Source organism: Topomyia yanbarensis, chromosome 3 (assembly GCF_030247195.1).
Source record: "Topomyia yanbarensis strain Yona2022 chromosome 3, ASM3024719v1, whole genome shotgun sequence".
Lineage (NCBI taxonomy): Eukaryota > Metazoa > Arthropoda > Insecta > Diptera > Culicidae > Topomyia > Topomyia yanbarensis.
This window is the reverse complement of record NC_080672.1, coordinates 287,324,979-287,349,988: the sequence shown is the minus strand read 5'-3', so window position 1 is coordinate 287,349,988 and position 25,010 is coordinate 287,324,979. Positions and strand designations below refer to the sequence as shown.

General features: G+C 38.4%; 1 protein-coding gene across 2 annotated transcripts in view; it reads right to left on the bottom strand.

The window, feature by feature from the left end:
* The window catches only part of LOC131689505 (cadherin-23), an 83,067-nt gene that overhangs the window by 643 nt on the left and 57,414 nt on the right, over positions 1–25,010 (bottom strand). Inside the window, exons 2-6 of one of the 2 annotated variants that reach the window (XM_058974642.1) lie at positions 13,979–14,122; positions 11,761–13,753; positions 10,303–11,669; positions 1,695–1,936; positions 32–1,458 (exon numbers count right to left, since the gene is read on the bottom strand). In XM_058974642.1, the coding sequence (XP_058830625.1) occupies positions 32–1,458; positions 1,695–1,936; positions 10,303–11,669; positions 11,761–13,753; positions 13,979–14,122 (5,173 nt within the window). Of the gene's footprint in view, positions 1–27; positions 1,459–1,694; positions 1,937–10,302; positions 11,670–11,760; positions 13,754–13,978; positions 14,123–25,010 lie in introns of those variants that run through there. The other variant, XM_058974643.1, reaches the window with a different exon arrangement.

Sequence of the window (25,010 nt, the reverse complement as noted above, 5' to 3'; positions counted from 1 at the left end):
TAAGATTTTTTTACTTAGGTTTGCAGCTTACCTTCTAGCTAAACAACATGCAGTCATGGTGGAAGCAAAAGCGGCGAAACCTATCAACCCTGCCAGTATGACAAGCCAGGTGCCGGACGATGCTATCAGTGCTGCCGTTTGGGGGTTGCGTGATATAGAGCATGAATCAATCTTATGTACCGAATATCTTAGATAAGTTTCCAGTAGAGCATCTTTCATTTCTTGGCTGTTCATCAATTTGAGCATTTCCTGTGGCGAAAGGGCCGAACCATATCGGGACAGCTGGAAGCAGGAGCTAGTCGAACTGAAATCTAAACTATGATCTGGTTTAGCAAGAACCTGAGCATCGAAAAGTGACAGTTCAATATTGGACTGTGTCAGTTTGGACTGAAGTTCAGATGCAAAATTCTCCAATACATTGTTGACTTCCGTGGGAGGTTTGGAGAAAACGAATCGTAGCAAAGACTTATCGCGAATCACGAATATCTTCAGATGGTTCTCCGTGAAACGGTCCAAGTTTCTTGAGTTGTTTGCTTTTACGGTAACTTGAAAGAATCCGTCTACAAAGTCAGACATACTACCGGTAGTGCGTATTTCTCCGGTAGCGTTGTTTAAACTGAATACGTTGCTATGATTTTCAGACCGATTGTCTCGACGGAAGAATTGTGGGACGAATGTTACATTTAACAAACTATAAAAAATTGAAGCAGCTGCAGGATCCTCGTCGTGTGCCTTGCATGTTACTATCGGAGTGTCAATTGGCACGTAATGTCGGATTCCGATTGTTTGATTTTCCTTTTCAAATTGTGGCAAATGATCATCGATATCGACTATGTGAATGAAGATCTTCTGTTCGGATCTATCATACTTATTGTACGTAGATACATTCGGTATAGGATCAGTCTTATGTTTGAAACACTTAATTGTGAGACTCACAAATTCAAGTTTTTCGCGATCAATAGGTTGGGTGGTTGTAATAACAGCGGCATTGCTTTGAGTTCGAGAAATTTTGAATAACCCCAACTCGTTGCCATCTATAAAGTCGTAATCTATGGCACCATTCTCGCCGATGTCTTCATCTATAGCAGAAATATTACCCACGATGGCACCAGCAGGTTGTTCTTCTAGCACCATCATCTCGATAGGTTGTGCATCAATATCTCGTACGAATCTAGGCTTATGGTCATCGATATCTAGCACGTTGATTCTCAAGACAATCGTTGATGCTTGCGGAGGTTCTCCCATGTCGCTGACTTCGATGATTATGTTGTACATAGATTTTTCCTCCCGATCCATTGGTTTTGTAGTAGAAATCAAACCGGTTTTTGCATCAATTCTGAACGATTTAGCATCCTCGATGTCCGATTGAATCCGATATCGAAGTGTTCCACTAGCAGTGGCAGGACTGTCGGGATCACTGGCGACAACTTGAAATACTGGTGCGCCTATTGTTGCGTTCTGAAAAATGTGAACAAAACTAATCAATTACACGTCAAAATAGTTATTCGTTTCCCCTCCTATAATTTGGTCGAAAGCTCTAAGGACCAGTAATCAATCAAAATTTGATTTCGTTCTCTTCCCCGAACCCATGTGTGCGTGATTACAAAGCACATTTAAGCGCCATGTGAGAGTGCACTTTATCATTTTTAATATTTGCTCGAACTGTCTCGAATCGAACCCCAACATTGGCTTACCTCGGTCACATTTGCTATTTGTCCCACTTTCGGAGCAATGAAGAAAGGAATACCATCGTTTGCGCTTATGTCGCCAATGTACAGCGTGAATGTGACGTCACTGTACAGTGAACGTTGCTTCGGTAGTTGGTTTCCATTGTCTTGGGCACGGACGACCAGCTCGTACGGGTCCGACCTACCTTTCCCGGTCAGCAGAACTTTCGTTTTGATTTCACCCGATTTTGGATTGATGTGGAGGAGACCTGATGGGAAATATAAAGACGTTTGGCTGTTAGTGAGGGAATTAATATTCAATTCTATTGGATGCTTTTTTGGAATGAATGTATGATTTTAAGCATTCATTTTAAAATTTTTTGAAAACGTTGTCGTAAAGTACTAGTGTTGGGTAATATCAGAACAAAAATGCTTTTTCCACGACAAGCAGTTTATCGTGCATCGTTGTCCAACTTTTCAGCCTTCAAGAAATAACAAAAATTGCATGGAGGATGCAACATGGAGGCGCTTTAGCTCGCGGTATAGACCATTGTACAGTGTTTTTTTTGCCAAAATCTTGCGCCTAAATCGTTAAATTCGGGTCAATTACGACTTTGGAGGAATTTGCGGCCATTACAAGCCCTTTCATATAATATTAGTATTTTAATGATGTATTTCCCTAAAAGTAAGATATATTTACCAAGTGTATATATCAAAATTATATCTTCAGCAAAGTTGTAGAGCAAGCTTCCCAAGTAACCAATAAGCATTATAACGTAGCCTAATGTCTGCGTTAAATCTACATATATGGCAGTCTTGAACAAAAAGGAAAAATATAAAAATATTGTTTGTACCGTAATTGACTTCCTTCTGTTGCATTGTAATGGAATTTCGTACTCACACGATATGAATAATATTTTATGAAAATATACTTTAGTAAAGCCCAAATAGAGGTACCATGCCTCGTCCCTCACGGCAAGTGCGCAGCTTTTGCAATCTAGATTATATTGCATATGTTCGAATGAATGCTGTGCATGTACGCATTTATAATGCTAATATAGAGCTTGATTGCATTGTTAATGCTATAATTGAGTTTCAATGCAACATTTGTGCAAAATGTAGAGCCAATATTGTGCAATGGCTTAATGCTTATGGTTACTTGGGTTTTCAAAAACAACTTTGCTGAAGACACAATGCTTTTATGTTTAATATCGTCAACATTGTTACTATGTTTCAATTGTCGCAAGGTTCTACTGATCATTTGCGATAAACTTTCAAAATAGCCAACAAAATCGATACAGTATCTTCAACATTATTGTTGATTTTTTGTGAATGATCCCTTTGAAGCCAATTCATTAATATAACTTTTCTTTCTGACAAGTTTGGTATGTACCGTAACAAAGGTTTGAATTATCGAACTGAACAACTTGTATATTACAACAATAACTTAAATGGTGTATTTTTGAATAAAAGTGGTATTTTTTGAAAAATAGTGTTTGGTTGTTAGCGTTGAAATGGCTGAGTTTACGGCAATAGTGTTTTCGGACAACTCTTCAAAATTAGCAAGATTTGTCATTTACTGCTGTGATTGTCGTGATTAATCCTCCTACAAGTGAGATTTTTTCAACAATTTTTTTAATTTAGTAAAAGAAATCAGCTAAAAGTTGTGGAGATTACTTACACGAATATTTTTGCTAATTAAACGAAGTCTCTTCTTAAAAGGCTTAAGAAGTTATAGTTCGTTATATTTGGTTTGCCTCCAAATTTGTTTTGCCTTTCTCAATAGAAAGGTATTGCAATTGCTCTGAAAAACGACTTTTTAACGGAGGCCCGGAGGGTTGAGTGACATGCACCATTCGATTCAGTTCGTCGAGTTCGACAAATGTCTGTTTGTTTATGTGTGTGTGTATGTATGTGTGTATGTATGTATGTATGTATATGTGTATGTGCGTCTGTGTGTGTGTATGTGACCAAAAATGTCACGCATTTTTCTCAGAGATGGCTGAACCGATTTTGACAAACTTAGTCTCAAATGAAAGGTGCAACGTTTCCATAGGCTGCTATTGAATTTCTAATGGATCCGACTTCCGGTTCCGGAATTACAGGGTGATCAGTGCGAACACGCAGAAAATGTCGATTTTAATAAATTCTGCAATGAATGTATAAAGGTGAAAATTTTTCCAAAATGTGACCACAACTGCGTCGATTTGTAGTATTAGGTCACTAACATCTATTCAAAGTCTATTTGGCCACATTGGCCACCATCATCGGTTCCGGAAGCCCCGGCGGAAGTATCTAAATTCAGAATAACAGTCACATCGGTTTCTCGGAGATGATTCGACTAAACTTGGTCTCAAATGAAAGGTATTGCGTCCCCGTAAATGGCTATTCAATTTCATCCCGATCCGACTTCCGGTTCCGGAGTTACAGGTTGTGGCGTGCGATCACATAGCAAATTGTGATTCAAACCGATACTCCGATGAAGGCAAAAAAGTAAAAATTTCGCTAAAATGTCTCTCAAACAACTTAAATTTGCTGTTCTAGGTCACCGACGGCCAACCAAACTTTCGTTGACTACATTGACCACCATAGACGGTTCCGGAAGTGCCCGGGAAAAGCGGCCATCTTTCAAAATTTTCGAACTCACATCAGTTTCCCGGAAATGGTCGGGCCGATTTTCACAAACTTGGTCCCAAATGATAGCTATAATATCCTCACAGATGTCTATAAAATTTCGTACGGATCGCTTATATGAGTCCGGAAATATAGACAAATCGTCCGGTCACATATGAAATTCCCATATAAGCCGGAACTCAATTTTTTTTTCAAAGGGGGGACCCCATGAAATTTCAGAAATCGAATTCGTATTTTTGATGCCAAACATCTTTAAAATCCATGAAACGTCGAGATATTATGTTATCTCGAAAATTTTTTTTTTATGAAAATCGACTTTTTGGAACTTTGCCGATTTCGCACCTTTTTTAGTTCAATATTACAGTGGTTGTTTTTTCTTTTACAAAATTTTAGAACTCGAATAATGATTTATTTTCCTGTATATAGTTGTCATGTGATGTATAATAATAAAATGTAATATATGCATTTAAAAGCTTTTACTGAATATAAACAATGCACACATTCTCATGATTCATGATTGAGAAAGGCACAATTGCACCGCTAGGTGGATTAAAATAGGTTTTTGAATATATTTTCAGTTATCATTCCTACAGGTTTCATATATTCTGCGAAGTTATTTTTCTCGTCGAGATACACAAATTTTATTAACGCATAATTTTTCTTATCTCGAGTATTTTGGAGATATTGTACATTTTTTGAACAAAAAAACAATAGCTTTTTCAAATCATCTATAATTCTACTGAAGATAACGAGAGACAAGAAAACTCTATTGAGTTTTTTAGTGTTGACGTAGTATTTCTAATTGCAACTGTCCGTTCAAAACTTATTGCTTTCAAAACTTTTGCTAATTTTACCAAAACTCACCCAATAACTTCCAAGTCCAAAGAGATAGCTCGATAGATGTGTATCTTGATAATGTGAACATCTTTCTCGAACATCCTGAAGCTTCATCTGCGTTATTTAAGAATTTATGATGAAGAAATGCTTTTCAGAGGTCATTTACAAACAACGGTCAATAACTTCGAATGTACTATAAATAATGATTTTTGGTCTTCAGTAGGGATGTTCGCAAAAACGCGTTCTTTAATATTTTTGAAGACTTCATATTGTTTTTCATCCTTTGATAAAATATATCAAATAGTTCACTTCAAGGGGGATCAATCACTATAACTATAGCATCAGAGTGAAGGTCATAAAACAATTGGCGGAAAAATACAGTGTGCATTGTTATAAATAAAGTACAGAAATTAAAACCCTTTTAATCCACCTAACGGTGTGATGAGACATTTCTTATAACTCTTACGATTCCCTGTTTAGATACTATATCAATCAAATTAGCATGGGACATCATGGCGAGGAATTTCGATGGTCAAATCAAATCAAAGGTAGAGCGAAAAGCCGACTTTATCCTCTTATCAGTGAGATGAGAAATTTCTTACACATATCACTGTTGCATCATTCATTAGTTTGCCGAACTCACGCGAAGTTGGTACTTCGAATAAACTTAATAAATTATAGAAAAATAGTAACAAGACAATATTAAAAAAGTTATAAAATTAAGAGGGCGAATTAAATTGTTTCAAGTTACCAAACTGTCATCCTATGATAAAAATAGTAATAAAATAAAGAAACTGAAAAAAATATGAATTGGGAAAAATCAACAATTTAATGAAATAATTAAAATAAATGAAAGAAATAATATGAATAAAAAACCAAAAAAATGAATTAAATTTATAAGACGAATAATATCAATAATGTGCATAAAATTAACCTTTTCATACCTAATATTTCCTAACACCTGAACCATTTTTCTTAAAAGTGTTGGAGTAAAGAAACACGAAAAAGCTGTTTTGATCAAGATAGGTGCTACTCTAGCAATGTAAGCTCCTCAATTTTACATACTGATTCTTAATTAATATCTCCCCTGTAATGTTTTCAATAGTTTAATTGGGCAGAAAAGGTAATCTAAAGCAGTCTAAATTGATAAGTTTTATCAATCTTTCAAAATATTTGAAGACAACGAAGAGATGTTAAAATTTAATTTTCGCCGATAACTGAAAATGTCTCTGGCAGCACTGCTCCAGTGAAATGCAATCAGAACAATTGCAATAACTTCAGTTCTACGGATATTTCTTGTAACTATTAGTGATCAAGTAAACGGTAATACAGTGAAAACCAGTTTTTATAAGCCTCTTGGTGAATTTTAGGCTGATAAAACGGGGACATTGAAAAAATCGGGACATATATTTCCCTTTATTTTTAATAAACCGAAACTCTTAAAATACTCTTCTTTAGTCTCTAGATATAGCTTCATAACCCTTTCTGATTATTTAGTTTAAATTTTCATTAAGGGGGCATGACAGTGTAAAATTTCCAAAAAAATAATAAAAATTTTATTTTTGCATATTTTGGATCTATAAGATAAGAAAAATATGCTCAAGAAAGGATTTACTCGAAATAAAGTTGGTTCGTCTGCTAGAGCCCGTCAAACTAATAACTATAAATTTTCATATAAGGCTGACAAAATCGGATCAAAAAACTGATAAAATCGGGGGTAGACAAAGTCGGGGGCAGATAAAATCGTTCTTCGTTCCCTGAGTTTTTGGTTTTTGTACATTTTCCCCTGCTCAGGTTGTTTTTGAACAATTTTTCTGCTCCCTAAAACATATATACATACATACATATATCAAGTTTCTGAAGGGTATGTGTGATAGTGCATAAGCTTGTTAGTGCTAACGGCCAAATCGTACGTTTATCAGCTGAAGAATAGCTTAGTTTGCGGATAAATATTCGGATAATTATCCAGCTAAGTCCCGCGAAGTGGTGAAATATAAAGTTTTATCCATAAAGTGCCTTTGCAGACGAAAAATAGCACTGATTCTAATTCACGACGCCTTATTCATCGGTGTGAGCCCTTCAGTTTTTTCATCTTTGCCTTTACGGTGTTTACCGATTGTCACTGCATCCAAATGGCTCAAAACACAAAAGTTGTGACACGTTCTGGTTCGACATCGTCTCTAAATATGATTGGCTCGCTAGCTAAACGATCTCGTGAAGATGTTTCAAAAAATGATGACGGAGGAATTACAAGCCTGGACGAATTATGGAGCAAAATGCAGACAATGTTATCTACCACTAGCGAAAGAATCGAGGCGAAAATTGAAAGCTGTAATGCTGCACTGGAGAAACGGATCACGAAGATTGCAAATCAATTATCAGCGGTTCGAGAGGAGTTTTCGGGAAAAGTTATACAACTTGAGGAAGAAGTCTCAGCTGCACATTGTGAGATGGATTACATCGCTGAATCAACTATCCGTCTTGATAAGAGCAAGGAATTAATTATTTCTAGCGTTCCTTATCGTAATCAGGAAGATCTAGTGAATGTGTTTTGTAAAATTGCCGCGTCTATTGGGTATAACGACAACAACGTTCCACTGGCTGACCTGCAACGTCTTTCTCGTACCCCAATCACTCCTGGGCTGACACCACCTATACTATGTGAATTCGCTCTTCGCAATAAGAGGAATGAGTTCTATCGTAAATACCTCCTCAACGATCACTTTGCCTTCGTGATATCGGATTCGCGAGTGATAACCGTATATACGTCAATGAAAATCTAACCGCCAATGCTCGACGGATTCGGAGTGAAGCTGTTACGTTGAAGAAAGCGGGAAGATTCGAAAGCGTAACAACGCGCGATGGAATCGTTTACGTAAAACCCAAAGGTTCAGAAAAGGCTACTGTGGTCCATTCACTTCAACAGATTTCGTCGTTCAGTAAAAACCCTATCCAATAAATATTTCTGCATTCCTTCCAACAATTCCCTTGTTCCGCTCCCTACATTCTTCTCTCCGTCCACTCCTAAAAGCTAATAAAAACAATTAAACCTATCCTCGAATACTTTTTTCTTTTCCTAGTTTTAGCGGTTCCCATGTATCCATTCCTTTTTAATTCCCGTGATTTCTTCCGTCCTAAAAGTCAATAAGTGTACCTATGGCATGCTGATGGTTGCTGTTGCTGCTGGCCCTGAGGAATATCTACTGCTGCTGCTACTGCTTCTACTGGGGTTAGAGTTCCACAACATTCTTCAACATATTACGGTCATTCGTTCTTCGTCAGAAGTATTGTTAATTGTAATAGTTTGCCCAGTTATATTAAATTAATTAATTCCAGATCGTGCTTCAAAAGGGATCTCCTACTGAACTATCAATAGACGGGCGCGGTTAGTTAAAGAGAACAATATGCACAAAGCATATTTTTATAGTCTCATGTTTTTGAACTCCAGCAATCTGAACTGTAACATTGAACAAGATACATGTCTTACGTTACACGATATTCAATAAATAAATAAATAAATAAATAAATAAATAAATAAATAAATAAATAAATAAATAAATAAATAAATAAATAAATAAATAAATAAATAAATAAATAAATAAATAAATAAATAAATAAATAAATATATTGTATATATTCATATACAAAAAATATCCATGTCGCTCCGAAAAATTTTGCTACTACGCCACTGTTTATGTATTAATTAGGAAAACCCGGGGCTATTTGGACCTACCTAAGCAAATCGCCTTTTTAGGTAGGTAAATGAGTGAAAATTTCTGAAGTGTCCTACTCATTTTTCACAAAGTGGTGAATTTTGCAAAACTTGTTTTAATTTTGTTATTTGGGAATCCGTGAACATCTTTGTGAAATATTTTGCCGTTATTCGAAATATTTATAATAGTATTTGTTAATTGAAAATTTATACACCTTTATATTGTAATATTTTTTACCGCCAAAGTTTAATTTCTAATCGCACCAAACTTCACTGGTGGTTTAACAAATGTTTTATCTAGAAAATATCAAAAAAATATTTAAAAAATGTTAACTATATATACTATCTTTAAAACAAATTCGGTTTGAATCGGTTTCTTCACGCGATATTCACAGCGTTTAAGTTGTAAAATGTTGCATGTATTATCAGCTTTTAATTCCAATAAACAAATTTTTGATCAAACATAAGGTTTTCAAAATATTTGATTTTTTGTGTTACCCGGCATACTAAAAATAACGCGCGGGCGCAACAGTCGTTAGTCACCACGGCACACTTGGACCAACGTCTCGAGTCCATCCTTTTACAATAGAGACGAAATTCGGACCTTAAGGGTACGATATGTGGAAGCCAGGAACACACGCTTGTTGCTAGGCACCGACGTGCTTGTTTACATTGAACATTGAAAAATTGGAATTCGAAGTGAAAATACAAACGCACAAATGCGAGTTTTCGGACATATTCCTTCGGTTATCTGCACATTGGCAGAAAATTTGAAGTTTAGTTAGTAAACGATTAAAGTTTCGCGGGTGTTTTTTCATTGGTGTATGATTAAAGTGCATTTGAAAAAGTGTTCTGAAAATGAGAAGAAGAAAAATAAGAAGTGAAAAAGGGTGATATTTTCGCACAAAATAAGAGCTGCAGATGGAATTCCGTCAAAAACTCTGGTTGATTGTATAGGAAAATGTTCTAGCTTCTTCAAGTAGCGGTTTCGTGGTACACCGGCAAGGTTAGTGTATTGAAAAACGTATTTTTATATTTACTCATGTCAGGTACAGGGTTAGGCAGGGGAGAGGGGTTTGTCCGGCGTAGGAGCTATGTTGTGGCTCGCATGTATAATGTCCTTAATATTTTAAATTTTAATTTTAAATTTTCCAAAGTAGTTATTTTGTTTTTCCCATACTCATTTGGGCTTAATATGAAGGCTCACGAAGTATTGAACAGATAACTAAAAGTTATAATATAACTAGGTTATAATGGGTTAATCTCAGTTTTACCATCATAATGATTTTTATTGCGAGGGTGGCAAAAAATAAAACTCGTATCTCATTAAGCTTAGAATGGCGCTCGATTACCCCCACGGTCTTAATAGATCCGGGTTCCTCTATATAAATAATTTCAATCTTAAATAATTAAAAATTAAGAAGACAATGAATAAACAATGATATTACTCACCATTAGCTTCTCCTTCGTTTAAGAAATCGTAGCGCACCTCTCCACCTGGCCCCTCGTCCGGATCATTAGCTGTAATGGCGATCACAAAAGTATCGGCTAGAACATTTTCCGGTATTACGGCCGTGTATGATTTCTGTCCAAAATTGGGCGCATTGTCGTTGACATCTAGCACATCAACAATAATTTCAGCATAACCTCGCTTAGTATCGCCGGCATTGGCCGGCATATCTTCCGCAATAACCGATAGTTTCAACACGGACTGCTTTTCTCGATCTAGGCTTTGGCTTTTGGCTATACCAATCTTTCCGGTTTTATTGTCGATCATAAATAAATTCGCGTGGGATCCAGCTAAGCTGTACAACACACTGCTGAAGCCGGATAATCTATCCTTTTCGGACAATACTGCATCGTTGTCGGTTGCTTTGACAGTGACCAGCGAATGGGGATAGCGATCGGATTCCATGACCGTTACTCGATAGACTTGTTTCTCGAAGACAGGTGCATTATCGTTGACATTCTCTACAGTAACATTGACGTACGCCAACGATTGACGTTTACGGTTACTTGTCATACCACGCACCACAAAGTCTATGTGTGTCTTATTAGTTGTTTCGTAGTCCAGTCTTTTATTTAGAATCACGTCACCAGTCTTTTCGTTCAGGCTAAAGCATCCATCTACGTCAGGCATTACCAATTCAAAGTCCACTATTGGTACATCAGCAACTGGATCTTCTGCTTCAATTTTCATTACTACACTACCGATTGGCAATTCTTCCTTGATTTTGACTTCTATCTTCGGTCTAACCGTGTTCCATCCTTTATTTTTGAAGACTGGGTTAGTGTCTTTGAAAGATTGGATAAACATTGTCACTTCCGCTCGATCTTGCTGCATATCGATATTATACTCGGCGTTGACATCCACTGCTCGAACCGTTAAACTGATAACCGCCGCATTGTTGTAGTCCAGAGTATTGTTCACATAAATCACTCCATCATCTTCACTGATCCGGAATGCAGTCTTGAAATCATAAGGCGCTGTTGTTTGCAAGGGGATACCAGCTTTAGTTTTGGCAGATATTGGATCCACTATTGAATATAGGATTTTTGCGTTAATGTCAGTGTCAGTAGCAGTCACTTGGATTACTTCTGAATCGATGCTGGTGCGTTCCGATACGTACGCGGTGTAGCTTTGCCGGGTGAACTTCGGTGGTTTGTCGTTGACATCTTGTATTTTGACGAAAACGGTCGTGGTCGCCGTTTCTGGAATCGGAATTCCGGCGTCAATGGCGTTCACTACAATGGTGTAACTTTCCGGATTGCTGTCTCTATCCAGGCGGGTATCGCGAGCGACTTTTATTTGACCGGTTCTGAAGAACGAAAAGAAGATTTATTATTTTGTGTCTAAAGTAAGGTGGAATGTTTACAGCGCAAAGCATGCATTAGTTTAATAATACTTACTGATCGTTAATTTCGAAATTATCACTCGCACCAACGATCTTATACGTCAACAGATCGTCGATTCCATCCGGATCCGTCGCGCTGACATTCGCCACGATGTACCCAGCAGGAGCATTTTCTGGAATGCTCACCCGGTAGATGGGAGGACCTGGAATATCACTTTTACCGTTAGTGAATAGACCCTTGAAGATGGGTCTTTGATTTCCGGATATTCCTACCCGAACCAGAACCCGGGTGTCATTTTTCAACGGCGGCATTCCATGGTCCGTAGCAGCCAAAATCAATTCATATTGTCCCCGTTCGGTATCCATCGAGTTGACGGGACGAGTGATTTTTATCTCTCCGCTAATGGGATCAACCGTGAACACATGTCCGGAGATACTGTTTTCTGACTCAATCGAATATGTCACCTTTCCGCCCCCTTGCTGGGGTCCATCTACGTCCGTTGCGTGTACGAAGAACTGTGGCTCAAATTCTGTCGCCCCTTCCCGAATTGTTCGAGTGTATTCCAGCGACTCAAACGTCGGGTAGTTATCATTGACATCCATTATGTCGATCAGAAGGTTTGCGTTGGTTTCGCGACCGCCTCCATCGGTAGCTACCAGTGCCAGACTGTAGCTTTTTTGCATTTCATAGTCCAGGTTTTGGTTAACATAAACTCCCCCTCTAGATGGGTCGGTGTAAAAATAGTCTGCTCCGAATCCCTTCACGGTATACGTAAGCATACCGAATTTTCCAGTGTCATCATCAGTAGCTGTGATATTCGCTATCTTAAAACCTTTGGGAGAATTCTCCTTCACGTGAAGTTTGTAGTTGGAACGCGGAAAAACAGGAGAATTGTCATTTGCATCCTGCAGGTGCACAGTTATCTGAGTTTTGGACTTTTCTTTTCTGTTGACAGATGCGACTATGTCAAATACAAACTTTCGTAATTCAGCATTTTGCACATCGTAGTCCAGTTTTGATGAATCTTTTACTTTTACAACAACAGGAGTACGACCCTCTCCTTGGGTTGGAGAGACAGTAAAGACACCTTCCGAATTGTGAATATTTCTTAGGGATAGTGAGTACCTGCTATTTGCCCCTAGATCCATATCGGTAACAATGATGGCGAGATCTGGCAAAGGTGTGTCGTTTTCCAAATTTTCTGGAACGGATACTTCAAAAGATGGTTTATTAAACTCTGGAATATGATCGTCCACATCTGTGAGAACTATTGTGACTTGCGAGTTGGTAGATTCCCCCGGGACTTCGTTGTTGATAAGTTCAGTTGCGCGAACGGAAAATGAGTAAGCTCCACCATTGCGAATTATTTTCAAATCTTCTCGATCAAGTTTTCGGTCAGTGGTAACAAGATTGGCAACACCGGAATGTGGATTACCAATGAATTTGAGCTTGAAGTGTCCCATCTGTTCATTTTCCAGCGATAGAACGATTGGCCGTGGACTACCAGTGTCTCCGTCTGTTGCGTTAATTGTTAGAACAATAGTTCCTTCAGCGGTATTCTCGGGTATGGAAGCCGAATAAGGTGCGTTGATGAAAACTGGGGGTTGATCCTGTACATCAATAATGGTGATGGCAATTGTGGCGTATGATTTGAGTGGGTTTGTAACGGCTCCATCCTTTGCTTGAATAGTCAGGATGTAGGAAGGTCTTGTTTCGAAATCTAGTGGTTTCTTCAGGATAATGCGAGCTCCATACTTCCCTTGGGCTATCTTTTCAGTCTTTACCTCGAACATCTCACATATGTCATCGTTTTCTTTAGTGGGGTCAACATAGCAGGACAATTTCACGTCTGCATTCATACCCTCGTCCAGATCGGTGACAATAATCTCTGGGCTGATTTTTACTGCTGTGCCCGGTTTGGTAGACTCAACCAACGATGCGCTGTAGGGTCGTCCAATGAACGTTGGGGTATTGTCGTTGTAGTCACGGATAGGAATTTCACGCCTCAGCGAGATGGTGTTTGGTTCCGTACCAAGTGTGCCTTCGTCTAATGAAAATACAAAAATAAAAACACAGCGAGGAACAGAGAAAATGCAAGTTAACGATTGTGAAAGTGTTTTAGTAACAGCATGTCGGCCGGTATTACCGATGTGATGTAAGACATTTTGCTTCGGCAATTAATTGCTAGCATCATAGTGATTACTCTAACATCGGTTGAACCAGCACGACGCTCGATTAGATTTATTTGGCCAAGGGAAGTCAATTTGAATACCTGTTAGGCTGATAATCACTTCCACGCTGTCCTGCACCTCACGGTCCAGAGACTGTCGTAATCGAACCACGCCAGTCTCGCGATCCACGCTGAATACTGGTCCAGATATACTGTACCGCAGTTTACTTCCTTCGGGGTCAACGCCTGCAAAACGGAAGATGAAAAATATCGGTCATAGTTGTTTTTTCGTCGTTTGTCTTGCGAATGAAATGGGGAGGCAACTTAACGGATATTAAAAAGTCAGAACCTGCTCGCACCAGTGCGCGTTGTAGCGCTGCCGGCAGAGTGTAATCATTAATGCTCTGGACACGCTGTAGCCATAAACGACTTTTTCCATTACAGTTACAGTGTCCAAATAACGTAACACTGAGTAGTCTAACAGTATAGGTCATTGTAGGGGAAACTGATTCTTAAAAAATGACCTGTATTATATATTTGCACGTTATTATTGTAATTCAAATTATTTTTCTCATATTTACTGTTCATTGGCGATTAAAGCTTACCGCTACGTGTAACAAAAGCAGTTTTACGCCTTTTGAATTTTAGAACGCCCACGTTAAATATAATGTATGGAAGCACTCCAGAGAAAGCGTTTGTTATTATATTGTTTAGTTTACATTAGATTTCTAATTCAATATATTAAGAGTTCAGTTGGAGGAGTTGCTTACATGATCCGGTTAATTACTATTAGATATATGTAATAAGGTCCGTGTTTCCCCTCGGGCCTGGACTTCTAGAGGTGGCTCGGATTTTGAACAGAAGCTCTATTTCCGACAAATATTATTTCGACAAAAATTTATTTTAAAATAAAACTTAAATTAAAATGTCAATATCTTGTGTATGACAGCTTGCCTCTGAACATTTTGAATTTTGAAAAAATGTTCTCGCTAATAAGTTCCATGCATGCAAACATATCAAATGACCAACATTGCGATTTTGTAACAAATACCTTGAAGATCTATTCAGTACTTCAGATAAAAGAAATTTCAATAAATCAAACGGCTTTAATTGCGAAAATCGGGAACAGAAACTCACATAGTCCCGACAAAAACCAGACATTTCAAAATAATTAGTTTCTTAAAATAAGCATTGGTATTTATTTTGTAATTTTTTATTTGATAGAGCGTTCATGAATTTTTGTTATCGATTGTTGCCAGTAAGAAAACCTAGCTTAGGAAAGTACCTATTAAAAAAATGTGAACACTTTTCAAATTCTTCATAACTCCGAAAATAAAATGAAACTGAAAATTCATAGTTTCATGATCATTGGGACAAAGTTCATGAGAAAAATGGTATTTAGATACGAGAAGACACAGAAAAAAATTTGTCAACTAATGCGATATATTGGCCCTCACATTGATCTCTAAGTTTTTACTAATGATTTTTGTGTTTTTGATTTTTACGTTAAGTCATTTACTAAGGCTGCTAACCGACCCAAAATCGAACAAATGGTCTAGCGGAAGCGGAGCGCTTCCTAAGCGACCATGGCGCTACCAGCCTATACTGCAGTATAGCTCAGTATGATTACTGATTACTAGTACCATTACTGCGCATGATTAGTGCGTTTCAATACCCACCTCCGAGATGATCAATTCAAATGCCTGTCGCTCAGTGGTAATATTTTTGCAGGCAATTCCGGTCATCCTTCTGCTCAAAGGCATTCGATCTATTTCCACCTGTTTCACATATTGGGTACAAATATTATCTTTTCTCAATGACCTAAGAACAGGTCTAAAACATCAAATTTGATGTAGTAGTGCTATCGTAAACTTTAAGAGCGATTTATTGGCCCTTTTTCCACTTCAGGGCTTTACATAAAATAGTGAATACAAAGAATTTGTAGATTTTATAGGTCATTCCTCCAATGAAGATCAAAAGATTTCTTTAAATTAAATCGTTTTCAAATGAAATTGTGCGCAGTTTTGAAAAATCATGTTTTGATAAACACGGTTTTTAAGTTTTGAGATCACTTTTGATGAATTATTCGTGGTAGAATGTCAACATTTTGTTACAATTACATAGAATTACGGGTTTAGGACATCACTGATTACGAATCTGAAGTCAGTTTTTCGAAATTCTAAATGGCCGGTCCAATAGGGCACACCCCACTGAAAAAATAAGTGGTATTTCAGCAAAAATTGAGAAAAAAAGGTTTTGTGATTTTTGAACACAAATTTGAATTAATATGTATCATAATCAAAAAAATAAAAATGGCGGTTACAATATGGCGAACTAAAATGTTACTTTAACGATTTTGACCAAAATTCACCGTTTTTTTGCGGTTTTTTGATAACTCACGATTAGTCTGCGATGCCAGGTCCGCATGACACTCCTCCATCTCGAATTGCTCCTGGAGAGAAATACGTTCTCGCGATCTGAACCTATGTACAGTGCAACGCGAAGCAGTCTGGGAACGTGCATAATAGGGTGGGGCATTGTTATATAGAAAAATGTAATCATAGCCACATCAACCGAGCACAGCACTTTTTTGGTTCCTTTTGGGGTCCCAAACAACTGTGCAAAATTTGGGGTCGATTGGTTTTGACCCGGCGAAGCGCATTGTGTTTGAAATTTGTATGGAAATTAGTATGGGAAAACCTACCTTTTTGTGTTTTTAGTTCTACAGACTACAATTCTTCCTGCAGTATGCCAATAAATATATAGAAGTGTAGTCCAGGATATGCTGAACAACTTTGCCGAAGGATGTATGGTGTTAGAATCACTCTAAACCAAGTTATAGCTGTTCAAAGTTCGATACATCGAATTAAATGCCAAAAATCATTTTTATTGCCAACACTGCCGGTGTACCAATGGTATTTCATATAGAATTCCAAAATAACATTATATATTTTAGTTTTACCATATTGATATATTTGGATGAATTATTCAAAAGCCTTAGCTCAAGCATGAGCGTAGGTAGTTAAGCAATGGGGCGTAGTGAGGGGGGGGGGGGGGGCTTTAATATGTAGAAATTCGAACTGAAATGTTGTCGAGTTGAAATGTTCAGATGAATTATTTCAAAACAATTAGATGCAATCCTCTGACATATCAACTCCACATCAATTGATTCAGTCTGCATTGTAACTTCTATTGATAAAAGTCAAGGCAAAGGGATACAGTATGTTTTATTTCATCGTTACTGTTATGCGTAGGACATTGTGTAATTGTTTTGAAATAATTCATCTGAACATTCCAACTCGACAACATTTCAGTTCGAATTTCTACATATTAAAGCCTCCCCCATCCCCCCTCACTACGCCCTATTGCTCAACTACCTACGCTCATGAAATTGAGCTAAGGCTTTTGAATAATTCATCCAAACATATCAATGTGGTAAAACTAAAATATATAATGTTATTTTGGAATGCTATATGAAATACCATTGGTACACCCGCAGTGTTGGCAAAAAAAATGATTTTTGGCATTTAATTCGATGTATCGAATTTTGAACAGCTGTAACATGGCTTAGAGTCATTCTAACACCGTACATCCTTTGGCAAAGTTGTTCAGCATATCCTGGACTACACTTCTATCTATTTGTTTGCATACTAAAGGAAGAATTGTAGTCTGTAGAATTAAAAATGCAAAAATGTAGGTTTTCCCATACTAATCTCCATACAAATTTCAAACGCAATGCGCTACGCCGGGTCAACACCAATCGACTCCAAATTTTGCACAGTTGTTTGGGACCCCAAAAGGAACCAAAAAAGTGCTGTGCTGAAAAAACGATCATTTTGCCCCACCCTAGTGCATAATGCCATGAAAAGGTTTCTATCTGATGTGCGTGTCTCGAGTCGAGAGCGTCCCATCTTGGCCACGATGCCGTTTCGAACAATGGCTTGCAGAATTTTTGTTGTTGTTTCATATGTTTTACCGGAATTTGAAAACATTTTCCTAATTAATTAGTGAAATGAATATATTGTACGACATTCAACTGAATGAATAACATGGATATTTGGATGGATATTTTTTTCTATTCAGCGTGAGTCGCATCAGGTTCATTTTCAGCCGTCAAAAAAGAGCTTCGATTATTTTTAACTCTGCTGTCAAACCCGTCAACCTAGGGAAGGGGAATAGCACGTCGCACAGTGTCGTGTCTTCAAACAAAAATCGGACAAAACCTCAAATGTTACCTAATTTGGCTGAAAATCACAATTTAAGCTAATTTTGAGGTGCTGAGCTCATTTTTGATGTCAAAAGTCGTGAAATATTCACTACATTTTTCCATACAGTGTCATTGAACCTTTCTTATGAATATGATGATATGAATATTGTGTAGTGAAGCGCAGGACCGTCAGTTGTCTTCTACAAATTCGTCGTGTTTTTATTGCTTTTTATCGGTGTTTTAAGTCGTTTTGGGAGGAGATTATTAGTGCATTTGGAAGCTCGTCAAACGAAGATTCCTGTGATATTTTTGGTGTGTCGGTATACGTGAACTAACTTGCACAGGAGGTGATTAAAGAAACGTTATAGTTACACCCAAGCGAAGTGATACTATTGTGCTGCTTGGCGGGCGACCTACGGGTCAGCGGCCGCGGGGATGACCACAACGCTACAATGCGGTGCCTGTACGAGAGCGATAAGCGAAGAGAATGAAAAAGTTTTCTGCTACGGCCCGTGTGGAAAGATATTGCATTTAAAGTGTACAGATGATATCGATAAGCATGGGCTGAAAGCAATGACAACAAATCGCGGGTTAAAATATTTGTGCCATGGCTGTCGGAAGCATCAAAGCGGTCACAACGATATTCTGGCCAAATGCAATAGCATTCTAGTGGAAATAACTGAAAGTATGAAGTTGTGGAAAAATGAAATGAGCGAGAAGATTGAGTCATTGGAAGATGCTATTGGGTCACAGATACAACGTGCAGTTGAAAGTGTCAAGCTAGAAATCTTGCGGGAATTAACTGAAAGCAGAAAATTGGTCGAACAGAAATCGTGCACATTTGCTGAAGTTTTGAAAAACGGAAGTGTTGCTGGCGAAAAAGATGCTACACCGGCTGGTCCGAGCAGGAATCTCAGGCCTAGAAAACGGCCCAGAGTTGAAAATGAACAAAAAATTGGTGAAAGCTCTAGTTCGTTGGAACCATACTCGCAAGTTAGTGAAAAGTGTAACAGTGAAACCCCGAAACAGCCTCGTAAGAATGAACCCGTTATTTTAGTGCGCCCTAAAGAATTGAATCAAAGTGCTAGGAAAACAAAAAATGAATTGCGTAGCCAAATTGACCGTGCATCGAATAAAATTCAAACTGTTCGAGAAGGCAATGGTGGCTCAATCATCCTCGGTGTGAAAAGTGCGGAGGCAATAGAATCAGTTGTGGCAGTGGTGAGAGAGAAGTTTGGGGAGAATTATGAAATCTCAGTTCCGAAACCGGCAAAACCAAGATTGAAGATTGTGGGGATTGCGGAACAGTTGTCAGAGAGTGAACTTAAAAATAGCCTGGAAGAACAAAATGAATCAGTGAACTTAACAGAGTTAAAACTCATAACGTTATTTAAAACTAAGCGGAATGATTACACAGCATATAATTATGTGATTGAAGTGAATGCTGATTCGTTTGAGACCATGCTCAAGTTAGGGCGTGTAAACATTGGCTGGGAAAGATGTAGAGTGGTTGAGTGTTTTGGAATAGTACGTTGCTTTAAATGCTGTGCGTATGGACATAAGAGTACTGAATGTAAAAACTCTCAGGTCTGCTCTAAATGCTCAGGGGACCACATTACAGCAGAATGTGCATCAGAATTACTTTGCTGTGCTAATTGCGCTCAGATGAATAAGGACCGGAAGCTGAATCTGGAGACAAAACATGCAGCCTACAGTTTCGAATGCGCTGTGTATAGGAAGCTTGTTGAAAGAAAGCGTCAGCAAATTAGTCGTGACGAATAGCAATTACCGACCAGCATACCAGGATATCTGAACGGATTACTTTCTGTTACTCCAGGTAAAGCCAAAGAGGGTATATGTCCTCTCGAAGCTACCCTTGATACTGCACCCCCTCAAAATAATTTTCGGTTCCAGTCTTCTGTTGGACAACATACTCCCGGCTCCGTAGCTGATATTCATCCAGCAATCTGCAATCCAAACGATGATGAACTCGCAACTGTTTCTCCAGGTAAAGCCAAAGAGGGTATATGTCCTCTCGAAGCTACCCTTGATACTGCACCCCCTCGAAATAATTTTCGGTTCCAGTCTTCTGTTGGACAACATACTCCCGGCTCCGTAGCTGATATTCATCCAGCAATCTGCAATCCAAACGATGATGAACTCGCAACTGTTTCTCCAGGTAAAGCCAAAGAGAGTATATGTCCTCTCGAAGCTACTTTTGATACTGCACCCCCTCAAAGCAATTTTCGGTTCCAGTCTACCGTTGGACAACACACTCCCGGCTCCGTAGCTGATATTCATCAAGCCATCTGCAATCTAAATTATGATGACCTCACGACTGTTTCTCCAGGTAAAGCCAAAGAGAGTATATGTCCTCTGGAAGCTACTTTTGATACTGCACCCCCTCAAAGCAATTTTCGGTTCCAGTCTACCGTTGGACAACACACTCCCGGCTCCGTAGCTGATATTCATCAAGCCATCTACAATCTAAATTATGATGACCTCACGACTGTTTCTCCAGGTAAAGCCAAAGAGGGTATATGTCCTCTCGAAGCTACCTTTGATACTGCATCCCCTCAAAGTAATTTTCGGTTCCAGTCTACCGTTGGACAACATACTTCCGACTCCGTAGCTGACTTCCACCTAGCTATCCGTGACTCAAATTATGAAGACACCACGACTGTTTCTCCAGGTAAGTGCCAGGAATGTATATGTTCCTCCGAAGCTAGACATACAGATACTGCCTCCCTTCAAATGAATTCCCGTTCCCAGCTCAGAATATACTACCAAAACGTGAGAGGACTACGCACAAAGATCGATGAGCTGTTCGTAGCTGTAACCGACGCAGAGCACGACGTCATTATCCTGACAGAAACATGGCTGAACGACGAAATCAATTCCCTGCAGCTGTTTGGACCTAGATATACAGTCTATCGTAACGATCGTGACCCAGTCGTTTCTGGTAAAAAAAGGGGCGGGGGTGTACTTATAGCTGTTTCTAATCGGTTAGCGTCTAAACAAAAAAGTTTTAACAATAACGGCGTAGAACAACTCTGGGTAAACCTTAATAGCCATGGTATTAACACATGCGTGGGCGTCGTATACCTCCCTCCGGACTCCGCAGATAACATAAACGTTATTCAATCCGCACTTGACATTGCTAGTTCGCTAGAACCCCAAGCTTCTCATTTGTTATTTGGAGATTACAACCAGCCTGGTCTTGTATGGAAAACGACTTCTTTCGGTTATGCTTACGCCGACCATTCCGACTCATCCCTTTCGAGATCTAGCGTTGCTTTACTAGACGGGATGTCATTACTCAACATGCTGCAAATGTGTACCATCACGAACAGACTAAATCGCACGTTAGATCTTCTGTTTGTAAATGAAGATGCATACAAGAGCTGCCATGTCTATCGTGCAGATGAGCCACTCGTTGAAATAGATTCGCATCACCCTCCCCTCTTAGTTGAGCAGACCTGTCCTGGACAGGTTATTTTTGACGAGATTCTTGACGATTTGAAGTATAACTTTTCAAAAACCGATTTTCCTGGACTCAACAACTCACTGCAAACGATTGACTGGGTGACTTTGCTCAATAACGCAACCGATGTAAATGACGCAGTAGAAGAGTTCTCATCGATCCTGACCCAACTGTTTGAAATATATGTCCCAGCCCCGCGTCCTAAACCAAAACCACTTTGGTCCAATCGACGTCTCCGAGAACTTAAACGACTGAGGGCAGCCGCGCTTCGGCACTACACCAACCGACGAAATCCCAATACAAAGCGGGAATTCATATATGCTAGCAACAATTACAAAGCTTATAACCGCTTCCTATACTCTCGGCATGTATTACAAACGCAATCTGACCTTGAGCGAAATCCGAAACGTTTCTGGTCTTTTGTAAATGAGAAGCGTAAAGAGAGTGGACTTCCTTCTAGTATGACTCTGGCAAATGAAACTTCTAGCACGACTCGCGGTATCTGTAACCTGTTTGCAAAACATTTTTCGTGTGCATTTGAAACAGTTCCGACTACTCCAGAACAGGTCGAAATCGGACTACGAGATGTTCCCAGGGGTGTGATGGACCTAGGTAACATCCATTTTACGGAGGAAGACATTGTTGCTGCTACTGATAAATTGAAATCTTCGACTTCGGCTGGTCCTGATGGGATTCCTGCCATTATTTTAAAAAGATGTGCGAGTGCCCTTTCCACTCCCCTAAAGCTGATTTTTAATCTATCTTTGTCGCAAGGGACGTTTCCTCTTTGTTGGAAAAAATCGGTTATGTTTCCTGTTTTTAAAAAAAGGTGATAAGCAGGACATAGCAAATTATCGGGGCATAACCTCTCTCTGTGCGGGGTCCAAGTTATTTGAAATTCTAGTAAGCAATGTATTGTTCCGGGAAGCCAAAACATATATATCAACAGATCAACACGGGTTCTTCCCAGGTAGATCAACATCCACGAATTTAGCACAATTCACTTCACACTGTATTAAAAGTTTTGAATGCGGAGCACAAGTGGATACTATTTATACAGATCTCAAAGCAGCATTCGATCGTGTTGATCACTCGCTCCTACTGGCGAAGATAGAAAGATTGGGTGCCTCACTCAACTTCACCAAGTGGCTTAAATCATACCTTGTAGGTCGTACCTTATCTGTCAAACTAGGAAATGTTGAGTCACATAACTTTATAAATTTATCAGGTGTGCCCCAGGGTAGTAATCTTGGACCCTTGCTGTTCTCCTTGTTCTTCAATGACGTTTGTAATGTCCTTCCACCAGGATGCAAACTTATCTATGCAGATGACCTTAAACTGTTTCTTATTGTACGATCTGAATTGGACTGCATTGAACTACAGCGACAACTAGATGAATTTTGTAACTGGTGCACTCGAAATCGGTTGACTATCAGTGTATCCAAATGCTCAGTAATTTCTTTCACGCGCAGAAAAAATCCAATTTTGTGGTGTTATACTATCTCAGGGAAACTACTGGATAGAGTGTCAGTTGTCAGGGACCTTGGTGTACAGCTGGATTCTAAATTGACGTTTAGAGATCACTATTCCCACATCATTGCGAAAGCCAATCGGAACCTTGGTTTTATCATTAGAATAGCCAAAGAGTTTACTGACCCATACTGTCTGAGAGCCCTGTACTTCTCTCTTGTACGCTCCATCCTGGAAGCTTCAGCTATCGTTTGGTGCCCGTACACAAATGTCTGGATTACCAGAATTGAATCTATACAAGCTAGGTTTCTCCGATATGCTCTTAAAACCTTGCCATGGCGCAACCCGATAGAGTTGCCACCTTACATTGAACGCTGTCGTCTGCTCGACATGGACCCTCTTTCAAAAAGGCGAAATATATCCAGAGCCGTGTTTGTAGGGAAAGTTCTAACTGGTGAAATAGATGCCCCAAATATACTTTCTCAGATTAATGTAAATGTGCCCGCTAGAAGTATAAGATCGTGGAATTTTTTAAGACTTGACTATCAAAGTACTGATTATGGACAGAATGAACCCATAAGGGCGATGTGTAGCGTATTTAATAATGTTTATGAATGTTTTGACTTCTCTGTATCAAGTGACGTTTTTAAAAATAGGCTTAAACGGCTAACTTAGTGCATAAGATGTGATTTAGATAGTGATTTTGATTTGTTAGATGTATTATTAGTAACAAATTGTAATGTAATGTAATGTTATGTAATGTAATGTGTAATATTGTTTAATATGTATATGTGAAAAGATAATGAGGTTTTTACGCGCATTTGGAGGTTGTTTGATGGACTCCAAATGGGCTTTTCCTCATTCTATATTTCATGTAGACCATGTAGGTCAGATGAAAAATAAAATAAATAAATAAATAAATAAATAAATAAATGATACCGTTTTCATGATAGATTTTCCGTTACTGTTCACCAATGTCAGCAAATATCATAAAAAATGAAGAACAGTACTTTGAAACCATTGTATAACGTGTTGGTTTACTGTAGATTGTCTAACTTTTTTACACAAAACACCATGCGCCTCCATATCAGCAACTAAGCTTCAAAATCTCCTTAAACCTTTTGCGCACCTAGTCGCAGAACGAGACCATGATATTCGAAAAGTAGAGGTTATTTCCCGTAGAATGTATATTATGTGACCGTTCCGAAATGATTCCGAAATTTGTACAAAATACATTAGTGAAAAAAGTATTTTTGATCTGACATATTCAACCTAAAAAGTCATAGTTCCAAGCAAATTTACCAAATTTATTTCATTCACTAACCAAGTTCTTTCGTTCCTCTACACAATGAAACTAGTTGTGCTAAAATCGGACCAAAATCAAAAGAGCATGCATTTGAAGTGAACAGAGCAATGGTGGTTTCGGAAATGAAAATCATTAAAAAGTCCGGACTTTGCTACGTTTAAACTCATGTTAAAAATCGTGTTCTTATCCAATTCATCATTCAATGCATGAGAAATTTAGGAAAAATATAAAATATCAATATTTCAAAAATAAATTTTTGAGGTTTTGGCCAGCCTCCAGCCACTGTGCGTCGCACAGAGGAGTAACTAGAACAAATTCTTGGCCAATAACCAAAAAAATTTTTATTTAGTTATAATTTTTTAGATACCTAAAAGCATACTGCATATTGTGGCAAAATAAAGAGTTTGCCAAAAGATGCTAAAGAATTTTTGCATGGATGCAAAATGGTGATATTTTAAGGACTTGTAATCATTTTTTATTATATATCCAGCAAAATCGCTTTCAAATGATGATGACTGTATTAAATAAGACAATATTATAACAAACGTAATAGAACACAACTATTTGTATAACCTCCTCTTAAAAATAACCGAAAATAGTAGTGTTGCTGTTTATTGGACCAGCTTTAAAAAACCCTTTTTTAAACAAGTTATTCGCAATTTGAATG